The sequence below is a fragment of the Podarcis liolepis genome (assembly GCF_965112155.1).
Source record: "Podarcis liolepis genome assembly, chromosome: 2".
In the NCBI taxonomy this organism is placed as follows: domain Eukaryota; kingdom Metazoa; phylum Chordata; class Lepidosauria; order Squamata; family Lacertidae; genus Podarcis; species Podarcis liolepis.
In genome coordinates this window covers 124,819,018-124,830,539 of record NC_139555.1, presented here as the reverse complement: position 1 = coordinate 124,830,539, position 11,522 = coordinate 124,819,018, and the positions used below count along the sequence as shown (strand labels likewise).

General features: G+C 48.3%; 1 protein-coding gene across 2 annotated transcripts in view; it reads left to right on the top strand.

The window, feature by feature from the left end:
• The window catches only part of LOC310701110 (uncharacterized protein), a 77,977-nt gene extending 71,771 nt beyond the window's left edge, over nucleotides 1-6,206 (top strand). For both annotated transcript variants that reach the window (XM_083491399.1, XM_083491400.1), the window contains one exon: nucleotides 5,190-6,206. In XM_083491399.1, coding sequence (XP_083347525.1) covers nucleotides 5,190-5,455 — 266 coding nt within the window. In that variant the 3' untranslated portion in view covers nucleotides 5,456-6,206. The remainder of the gene's footprint in view (nucleotides 1-5,189) is intronic.
• The last annotated feature ends 5,316 nt before the right edge of the window (nucleotides 6,207-11,522 follow it).

The window sequence follows — 11,522 nt, the reverse complement described above, 5'->3', positions numbered from 1 at the left end:
TGTGTTAAAGGTATCTTTTTTGAAGATACCTTTGATTAGTGAGGCGTGATAGAACAATGGTCCAGAGGTTATTGATCCAAGCCTCTATTGCTCTTTTAGAGCTTTCCTTCCATCGTTTCGCAATAACTGTAGTCTAGCTGCTGTGAACAGAAAGGAAATTAATTCTTTAGATTGAAGCGTAGAATATGGGGTCAAATACGGTTATAATAAGGCAGCTAAAAAAGCCAATGCAATTCTGGGCTGCATCAATAGGAGTATAGCATCTAGATCAAGGGAAGTAATAGTGCCACTGTATTCTGCTCTGGTCAGACCTCACCTGGAATACTGTGTCCAGTTCTGGGCACCACAATTCAAGAAGGACACTGACAAACTGGAACGTGTCCAGAGGAGGGCAACCAAAATGGTCAAAGGCCTGGAAACGATGCCTTATGAGGAACGGCTAAGGGAGCTGGGCATGTTTAGCCTGGAGAAGAGGAGGTTAAGGGGTGATATGATAGGCATGTTCAAATATATAAAAGGATGTCACATAGAGGAGGGAGAAAGGTTGTTTTCTGCTGCTCCAGAGAAGCGGACACGGAGCAATGGATCCAAACTACAAGAAAGAAGATTCCACCTAAACATTAGGAAGAACTTCCTGACAGTAAGAGCTGTTCGACAGTGGAATTTGCTGCCAAGGAGTGTGGTGGAGTCTCCTCCTTTGGAGGTCTTTAAGCAGAGGCTTGACAACCATATGTCAGGAGTGCTCTGATGGTGTTTCCTGCTTGGCAGGGGGTTGGACTCGATGGCCCTTGTGGTCTATTCCAACTCTATGATTCTATGATTCTAAGGTAAGTGCTGGATTAGGACAGATAGATTGTTGAGAGATTTTGGAGGTCAGATAAAATGCTCTTCCCCAGAAGTCATGGACCATGGTACACCCCCCCCCAAACGTGAAAATGGGAATCCGAGACCTTCTGCATGCAAAGAAACTGCTCTACCACTGAGCTGACCCCCCCCCATAACAAAGCCTAACTTTCTCCATCTGCTCCCTCTTTTTTTAAAAAAGGTACACATTGCAATGACACGACCACCATTTAGGGTTGTCTTAAATTACTGCTCTAAACCCCTTCCCAGAAGGAGGCTTTTCAGAAATGCGGGGGGGGGGTCCGTCTTTCGCTGCCTCTGCGGGGAACTGAACCCAATAATTTCTCATTAAATAAACAGAAATATAGAGCTCTGTTGCTCTTAATGGAATTTCTGTTTGCAGAGAGGCGGAGGCGTATCTCCAGCCCCTCCCCTCCCTCTGGGTCAATGAGCTCCGCTTCCTAGAGAGGCAGGAAATTTGTTTTCCTTTTTTTTGGGGGGGGGAAGAGGCTATTTGAAGGGGGAGGGGTCTCCATCTTCATTCCCGGAAGAGAAGCGGACTTGGAGAAGAGGAGAAAGAGGTGCCGCATATTTGGGGGTGGGGGGGTTGTGGGAGAAGGTTTTGCTTTCCTTGAATATACAAAGAGGGCAGCTGGGAAATGAGGCGGGAGAATGGGGGGGGGTGTAGAAAAGAAAGCAGGGAGGGGCTCCGCCCTTTCTCTGTGGGAATCAGTGGGGGTGGGGTGGATGCAGGACATCCTGTGGGTTCCCCCTCCCCCAAAGGGGTTTGCATTGCTAGATCCTTTTTGAAGCGCAGAGATCAAGCCAGGCTCCCATGGTGGGAGGACTGGGGGGGGGGGAGACACTTGAGACGATCCACAAAAGGGCGCCCCCCCAGTGGAACTTAATTACAAAGGGATTTGCAGCCCCACCCTGTGCATGTTGACTCAGCTGTCAGTCCTCCTCCGTTCAAAGGGTGGGGGCAGCCCCATTCCACCTAGTGATTCCCCTCTCTGCTTAACACCCTCCATCTCCCTTCTCACTGCTGCCCCCTCCTGCCCCCCCATCGCTCCCCCCCCAGGCTCTGCTTCCTGCTTCAGGGAGACAGTCTGGAGGGGAGGGGAGTTGTGAGCTCCTCCAGGACCCTGACCTGCCCCCCTTTAAATCATCTGCCGAAGCCACTGCATCAGTGGGGCTCCTGGCAGAGCCGGCTCCATTGGGGAAGATATGGAGAGCGGCTGATTGTGAGAAGGAGACTAAAGGAAAGGATTTGCTTCTTGGGAAGGGGGCGCCCCTCCCCCCCCATGTTGTCAGAGTGGGGAACAATGGGGGAGAGTTTGCTGTCCTGTTTATGTGCCCCTGAAGTGGAGGGAAGAGGCACATTTTGGATTTCCTGGAGCTTGGAAAAAACACCTGACTGGTTTCCCTCCTGCTAATCTAAGCAAGGAAAATGGACACATGAGTGTCAGGATTTAAAACTAATCTGGCAGGTTCAGGTCTGTGCTCATGAGGGGCCAGTTTTGACCCCCTGGTTATTTTTCACCTTGTTCTATCTCGCAGAGTTGGGAAGAAAGAAGCGCAGCTCCTTTCTTTGAAGTACAACTGGGACAGTCCCGGAAGTGGCCAGTTTTACGCCTCCTCCGGATCTCCTACAGGCAGCGCAATGGCCTCGGAGGCACCGTTTGGACCGTCTCTTCTCAGAGGTGGAGAGGAAAGAGGAGCCAGGAAGCTTACTCAGGTAAGGAAAGAGCTTTGGGGAATCGGATAGGAGGGAAGAGGCACAGATGGGACCACCCAGCCTCCCTCTGTGTTGAGTAGGGATGATGGGGATCTAAGAGAAGCTCTGTTTTCTTCTTCTTCCAGGCCCTCTTGACCTTTGTGGAGGTGGCTGTGTTTTTCACGGAGGAGGAGTGGGCTCTGCTGGATCCTGGCCAAAGAGCTCTGCACAAGGAAGTCATGCAGGAGAATTATGAGATGGTGGCCTCTCTGGGTAAGGGCAGATTTTTATTCCTCCTGGCTGTTTTACGTTGAAGTTGCAAAACTACTGTTTGAGCCATTTATTCATGCCGTGTCTTCCTCTTTGGCGAAGCCTCGTAGCCGAATAAGATTGTCTTCCATGAACATGGTCTTAATGGTGTGTCCGTAAGTGACTGTAGAGTCCAATTCTGGATCCACACATCCTTCCACAGTGGTGACATAGGTTTTCAGGCAGGAATTAATTACAGTGAGCCTTTGCCAAATGTGCTTTCCTCTTAGCTTGTTTGTCCCTTTCGTCCGGAGTTTGTGCTTCTTCAAAGTACATGACGCCTTTGGTAAAGGTTATTCTCTAATTGGATAACAGCAACAACAACAACAACAGCAACAGCAACAACAACAACAACAATTTATCATTTCCAACCCGGCCATCTGGCTGGGGTACCTCAGCCACTCTGGACAGCTCCCAATATTTTTTTAAAAATAGAATCAAACATTAAAAACTTCCCTAAACAGGGCTGCCTTCAGATGTCTTCTAAAAGTCAGACAGCTGTTTATTTCCATGACATCTGATGGGAGGGCGTTTGACAGGGCGGGCGCCGCTACCAAGAAGGCCCTACCTGGTTCCCTTTAACCTCACATCTCGCAGTGAGGGAGCGCTCGCAGACCAGTGTTTCCCAATTTTCTGTGCTTGTACTGCATTTTAAAGATTTGCCTTGAGAGCGTCTTTTATCCTCTTTTGTTGTCCACCGGTATATCAATTTCCATTCTTAAATTGGGAATAGAGTGGTTTCTTTGAAAGACGATAATCAGGCATCTGAACAATATGACCAGCCTACTGAAGTTGATGTTGAAGATTGTACTTTATAGCAACACTGTACTTTTGTCAGTAGGTAACTCTTCATAAGCTGATATTGTGGTATGAATTCGCAAAAAAACTCTTTATGTATAATATACAAAGAGACACCATACAAATGATGGTGGCATGAGCCTTACTGGTGCACGTCATTTATTAGCTTTTAATGGGCCACCAGATACTGTGCTGTCTTTGCTTCACAAGATTAATCTTTTTCAATATTTTTACAGTCACATATGACAAAAGCAGTACTTCTGTTTTACTTATTCCTCATAGCACAGACATTGATACAGCGGTATCTTGGGTTACGAACTTAATTCGTTCGGGAGGTCCGTTCTTAAGCTGAGGTGCGTTTTCGCTAATGGGGCCTCCTGCGCCGCTGCCACATGATTTCCGTTCTCATCCTAGGGCAAAGTTTGCAACCCAGAGCAACTACTTCCGGGTTAGCGGAGTTTGTAACCCAGAGCTTTTGTAACCCGAGGTACCACTGTATTCAAGTCTGTGCTCATCTTCTCACTTGGAACAGAAAAATACAGGTATGTTATCCTGGATCAATTGAGAGGTACATATTTCCACTTTGCTGTGAGACTGTACCTTTGTATGTCTTCTTTCAGTGTGTACGAATATAAAAAGAGCCTTTTTGGAACAGAATGAGGGCCCATCTTCTCCAGCACCCTGGTGCAGGTTTAGGTGATGTGAACAGTTTCCTGGAATGTATCAGCGAGATATTACAGATCAGGGAGGAAGGAGAAAACTGAATACAGAGGCGTAGCATTTTCACAGGAGGGGTAAGATGGGGAAAGTGTGTACGTCCAGAGGTTGCTGCACTACAACTCCCATCAACCCTGGTCATGGGACTTCTTTTATTGGGTTGATGGTTCTTAGATTCCGGCCACAACTGGAGGGCCATAGATGCCTCAAATCAGCACAGAAGGTTTCTCTTGGTATTCAGTGTTACATGTGAGTTGAAGGTAAAACTGGATACTAAGGGTTCTGGAGATTATTTTCAGATTTCCTTTCTTTTCCTAAAAATGCGGTACATGGGAGAGGGAGGAATGCTGGAGGTGTTCAAATAGGAGAAGGTGCTGATTGGTCTTGCTGAGTGTTAAGTTCTCGTGTTGTTTTTCTTGAATACCTAACAATATTCTCTTTCTCTCCCACTTTCAACCAGGTGATGGAGAAGACAACCAGAATTTTGACGGGCTATCTGTAAAGTACTTCAGCATGAGTGAACACCTTAGCACACAACTACAAACTCATACAGGAGAGAAACCCTTTAAATGCATGGAGTATGGAAAGAGCTTCAGTGAGAGTGGAAATCTTACAAGACATCAACAAAGTCACACAGGGGAGAAACCATTTAAATGCATGGAGTGCGGAAAGAGCTTCAGTCGTAGTGCAAGCCTTACTATACATCAACGAACTCACACAGGGGAGAAACCATATAAATGTATGGAGTGCGGAAAGAGCTTCAATCAGAATGCAAACCTTATTGTACATCAGCGAACTCACACAGGGGAGAAACCATTTAGATGTATGGAATGTGGCAAGAGCTTCAGTCAGCGTTCATACCTTACTATACATCTTCGAACTCACACAGGGGAGAAACCATATGAATGTTTGGAGTGCGGAAAGAGTTTCAATCAAAGTGTACATTTGAGAATACATCAACGAACTCATACAAGGGAGAAACCATATAAATGTTGGGAGTGTGGAAAGTGCTTCAGTAAGAGCGTAACTCTTAGAAAACATCAGCAATCTCACAGGGAAGCAATGGTTTAAATGTTAGGAGTGTGGAAAGTTTTTCAATTATAATGGAGTTCTTAATTAATAGCTACAGACACTCATAGGGAAGAACCCATTCAGTTTTATGGAGTGTGCCAGGTTTTCCCCACAGAATTCATTTTGTCTCTCTTATTTGGAAAATCCATTGTAAATGCATGAAGTATGTTTTATGTTCTGGTGTTTGTATGAAATATTGAACATATATGTATTAAAGCAATGAAGGTAATGTCTCATAATCATAAGTATAATGAAATATACAATGTACTGTTAGGGTTGTGCAGAATGTGACACTGGAATGCTCATTGTGAGTGAACATGGTCTTTGGCAAAGTTGGGAATGGAGAGTTGTGAAAAGTGGAGCATGCCAGTGGTGTTTAGGAAGCAGGATTGGCTCTGGAATCCTAGAACTGTAGAGTTTAAAGGGACTGCAAGGGTATTCTAGTCCAATTCCCTGTTATAAGAGCAGCAGTGTAATGGCTTGAGTTTCTCCTACAGAAGCGAGACATCTCTGGCAGTAATTATCTCAGGTTTATTGCTGCAACACGTAAATCACTGCGGAGCTCAGTCCTCGGCGTCTTCTCCCAAGTTTGCTGCTGCCATCTGAGCTCTGCCCCTTCCCAGCAATGAAAGCCCCATAAATCCACAACAGCATGGCCATAAACCTGTACGTTCAACTGCTAAAATATACACCCAATATGTACCAACTGAGATTTATGTTACTGCTTTATGAATGAACACTGTTTTATGAATGGACTCTGTATTTTGTGAATTACCTAAGAGCCACCAATAGGGAGCTCTAAAGTGTGACAGCTAACCTATCGGGTACTACCAAAAAGCGATCCCTATTGCTGAAAGCAGGGAACGCTTCAGCTCAGCCTTTGCACTGTTAACTGAACACCCCCTGCTGTGCAGATAATGAAGAAAGCTTATAAATTCTACCCTTTCTGGTTTTGATTGGCAAAACCTGTTGCATTGTTGCAAGAAAGTGTCAAAATTGTATCCCCTTGTACTTGACAGTGCTGATGGACTACTAACCTTTGAAAAATCACATAAAAGCAATGCCATAACCAATTCTCCCCATTTCAATGACATTTTGCTTCAAAAAGGAAAGGCGGACTGGGCTTTGCCTTCCTCCATAATCCTCTAAGTGACAGGTCACATACTCACCTTGGATACCACCCTCCTCCATAATCCTTGGGATATACAGTCAAGTACAGAGCACCCCTCCCTTGAGGGGAAGAATGAACATCCATTGATGGGTTTCCTGAGGCCACGTGTTCCCACAGCCCATACTCAGGAAGGCCAGAAGGCAAGGATATGCATATATAGTTTTATTAGTCTTTAGGTGGTGGGTACTTAAGGTGTTGGGAACTTGATCTGATAACCGGGGTGTCAGGAGTCCAGTTCCTGGCTTGATAACACAGTGAGCATAGTTCATTAAAGGATCATTTATTGTCACAACGAACAGATAACTCTGGATGGCTCTAACATGGCCATCGCCATGATTAATCATGATGACCCTTCTAAAGTCTGCTTCCGGCAAGACCAGAAGTAACTGAACTTTTTCCTCTGACAGCTTTTGCCCTGCCTCCTATCTTGTAGCCCTCCCATTTGCTGAGACCTGGGACTAAGAGGGTCAGCTCTCTCCTCCTCCTCATTCTCTGAGGGACTGTCTCTTCGCTCTTTCCCGCCTGATAAACTGCTTCCTTCTCTATTTGTGGCATTTTGTGCTTTTCCAGAGTGTTCTCTTATCACTTGTCATTCCTAAGGGTGGGGGAGTTGGCACTAGGCTATGCTCACCCTGTCTGGCAGTTAAACCTCTCTCTTCCTGGCTACTTCCTTCACTGGGAGCTGTCTGCAAACCTTCCCTGCTCACTGGCTCATTCATGACACCCCCCAAGGTCCTCCCCCTGCTCCCCCTCCTTGTGAGGGGCGCTGCTAAAGCCTCCCCACCATTCATCCTCACTCTCTTCCCAGTAACCTCCCCCTTATGGGTTTTCCTGTACTTCCAATCCCCAATCTGCCTCACTCTCTTCATCTTCTTCCCACACCTCATACTCTTGGTTTGGGTTTGTTGGTGTACCTGCGGTGAAACTCCACCTGCAACCTAGGGGCTTGTACGTTCCCAGAGTCCTCCCATGAATTTTCCTCATCCCCGTACCCCTTCCAAGACACTAGATACTGCAATCTCCTCTTGCTCCAGCGAGAGTCCAGCAGTTGCAGCACCTCATATTCAGGTTCCCCCTCTACCATTATAGGGGGGGGGGGTGGCAACTCTTTTGGCAGTTGATTCTGGTGCAAAGGCGTCACAGGAGACAAGGGCAAATGAAAGACAGGGTGTATCTTCATGGATGTAGGTAGTTGAAACTTGAATGACACAGGGTTAATTTGCTCTACCACTTCATATATCCCCACCCTCTGAGGATCCTGCTTACCACTCTGCCCCTTACTCAGCAAATCCTTGCTAGACAACCACACCTGGTCTAATACAGACTCTCACAGGGGAGAACCCATTTAGATGTATGGAGTGTGCCAGGTTTTCCCTGCAGAGTTCACTTTGTCCCTCATATCAGCAAACTCATATAGGGAAATTGTAAATTTATGGAGTGTATTTGATGTTCTGGTGTGGAAAGTTGTACGTATATGTATTAAACCAATGAAAATGTCTCGTTTTAGTAAGTATAATGAAAGAGATAATGTACTGTTAGGGATGGGTAGAATTTGACTCTGGAGTGCTCATTGCGTGGCTATTCCCTCCCCCCCACAGGTGGAATAAATAAAGACAACGGACACAGAAATTTAGGTTAATGGGCGTAAATGGCCACAACTTTATTGATTACAGGTAAGAAGGGTATTGGCTTTAGGCATTGGCCCCTAACTGACTATCCGGTCTAACCGGGAAGGGTTAAACACCAACAGGGGGAGCCACCCGAGATGCATATCCCTAGGCGCTCCCCGAGGGGTTACCGCTGGGGGGCGCGCTTTAGGCCCTAGCCTCCGTAGGTTTCGGACGAGGCGTCGCCCCTCGGAGTCCTTTAACGAACTACCCTTCAAGCATTGGGGGAGGTGATGGCGTTCCTCCTCCCCAAACTCATTTGCATAACAATACCCCGGCCAATGCCTACCGCCAAAACCGAGGGAGTTGTGACGATTTGCTACGAGGTAGGCGAAAAAACCAAGTGGCTCCAAAAACCAGCCAATTCGCCAAATGGAAAAACTCCTACCAGGCCCCTTGCGGCGACCAGCCGAAGCCCATAGCAATGTCAGTGGCAAAACCTAAAGGGCGGGTGGGTGGGAAACCGCGTCAGCTGCTAGAAAGGAAAAGGGGCGAGCCGAGGGCTGCCCTGACCTTAAGTGGCCTCTGGGAGGCCCGCCCCTGCCGCCAGCTGATTGGCTGGCGCTGCAGGGGATGCAAATTAAGGGAATTCCCTGCCTCCCGCGAGGCTGGCTCCAGCCTCGCGGGAGTGTGTGTGGGCGGGGTCGTGAGCCCGCAACCCCCCCTCCTCCTGAAGCTCGGAATGGGCATTGCGTGGCTATTCCCTCCCCCCCACAGGTGGAATAAATAAAGACAACGGACACAGAAATTTAGGTTAATGGGCGTAAATGGCCACAACTTTATTGATTACAGGTAAGAAGGGTATTGGCTTTAGGCATTGGCCCCTAACCGACTATCCGGTCTAACCGGGAAGGGTTAAACACCAACAGGGGGAGCCACCCGAGATGCATATCCCTAGGCGCTCCCCGAGGGGTTACCGCTCGGGGGCGCGCTTTAGGCCCTAGCCTCCGTAGGTTTCGGACGAGGCGAAGCCCCTCGGAGTCCTTTAACGAACTACCCTTCAAGCATTGGGGGAGGTGATGGCGTTCCTCCCCCCAACCTCATTTGCATAACAATACCCTACCGCCTACCGCCACCCGAGCCGTAAGCCGGCTCGCCGCCAATACCCTCAAACCTGTAACCAATCCCTAACGCCTTGAAAAATATCTGCCAACCAAATATCATTACCAGCATCAGATAGATGCACGCCATCCCAGCGATAAAGCATTTCCTTGTCAAACCATATGCATGGGTGTTGGATGACCCACGCGGCCACCCTACGTGCCACCGTGCGCTCCACAATCCTCCTTGCCTTATTCACGGCAACGGGATTCTCCGCGTCCCGCCAACATCGTCTTTCCAGCAAAGAAGACCAAATTATTGCAATGTTTTCATGCGATGCCCTCAACAATTCCAAGTCATTGATAATGTTCCACATCAAGTCCACCCCTTTTCTATAAGGCAGGTCGTTCTCGCCCAGCTGGATGACCAGGGCCCTGGGAGGGCCCTCGGCAGCGATTTTTCTGGATACGGCTGGGAAAAACTCTTCCCAACGCATACCCCTCCTAGTGATCCATGACACTTTGACCCTGCTGGGTAGTCGTAGCTCAGCATCCCAGCCCCTGTGTTCTGCGCGCCGTTTTGCCCAATATCCGATGCTGTGGCCGACAACCCATAGTCGAACCACATCAGTACCTGAAATGAGAAAATCGAAGAACCGGATCAGGAGGAATGCCAGGGGGGAAAGAGTGAGGGGAATTTAGAAGGGCTTCCGTATATAACCCCGGTATGCGTTAGATTTCCAACGCCCCATGTCCATAATTCTTTCAGCCGGTAAACCCATATGGGCGGCGGTGGTCGCCGCCCCTATGCGAAAGGAGTGCGCAGCGTACTCCTCTTGGGGAAGCCCGATGGCAGCAATTGCTTTCCGCATGACCCTCGTGAACTGTTGTTTGGAGAGGAAGGAACCGTCCGAATGTAAGAAAAAGGGGGCACTAGAATTTGGTATTACGCAAAGATATTTCCTGGCATCCTTAACGGGGCAAGGGCCCGCCTTCTGAGTCGCCTGAAGACGAACCAAGGCTCCCTTACCGAGCTGATCAGTCTTCGAGCTACGGATTTTTAATAACACATGCGCACTGGCCACAGTTACGTCCTCCAGCAATAACCCCCTAGAGGCTGAGCGGTCCTCACAGACCACCTTGCCTATGCGTAGGGCGCCAAAGAATGCGAAAGAAAATGCTGCGGAGAATAATCTGGCTTCATATCTTGACCAACACAGGACCCTCAGCTTCCTACGGATTTGGGTGAGTATATCTAGTGTTATGGGCCTTCTCCTGTCCTGGCCGTGAGGCCTGGACCTGCGCCAGCCCTCGAGCATCTTCCGCACCACGAAATGCGAACAGGGATCAACGGAAAATAAGGTTTTAGAAAAGAAGGATATCGCTGCTGAGTGAATGTTGAGGGTTTTGGGGGCCCGGCCAAGATCTCTAAGATGAACCAAATACTCTATGACTTCCGATTTGGCCGGTGGCCTGCCTGGCTTGAACCGCTCCTTTTTGATGCGGAAGGATGTAAAGTCTAGCCATGCCTTATTATACGATCTCAGGGTAGAGGGCGCTAGCGCAGACAATACTCCCTTTATTGCTTCTCGTTGCCAATACTCCAGAGGTGCTCCGGGAATGGTTGCGGCTGCTGCTGTGCATCCGGCGCCAATGAGCGAAAGCGTTCCATCTGGAAACGAGATAGAGCATCCGCAATGTTATTATCAATGCCAGGGACGAACTTGGCTGAAGCGTGAAGGTTCAACCGCAGGCAAGAAAGGACAAAGTACCGTAAAAGGGACGCTACCCTAGGTGAATGTGACGACTGTTTATTCAAAACTGAAACGACCGCTAGATTGTCCGTCCAGAAACAGACCCTATGGTTTTTGAACTGGTCCTCCCATAAGTGGATTGCCACTACAATGGGAAAGAATTCTAAGAATGTCAAGTCACGCAGTATAGGTTTACCTTGCCAGGAGGGAGGCCAACGCTGAGCGCACCACTGGCCCCTGAAGTAAACCCCAAAACCCAAGGACCCAGCCGCATCCGAATGTACTTGGAAATCTGACTGCAGCGCCAAAGTATCCTGCCAAAGCGATATGCCATTGAAACCATCCAAGAATTGCAACCAGACAAGGAGGTCCGCCTTTACTGCCTTGGAAAGGCGTACCCTATGATGGGGTGACCGTAAACCCGTGGACAGCTTT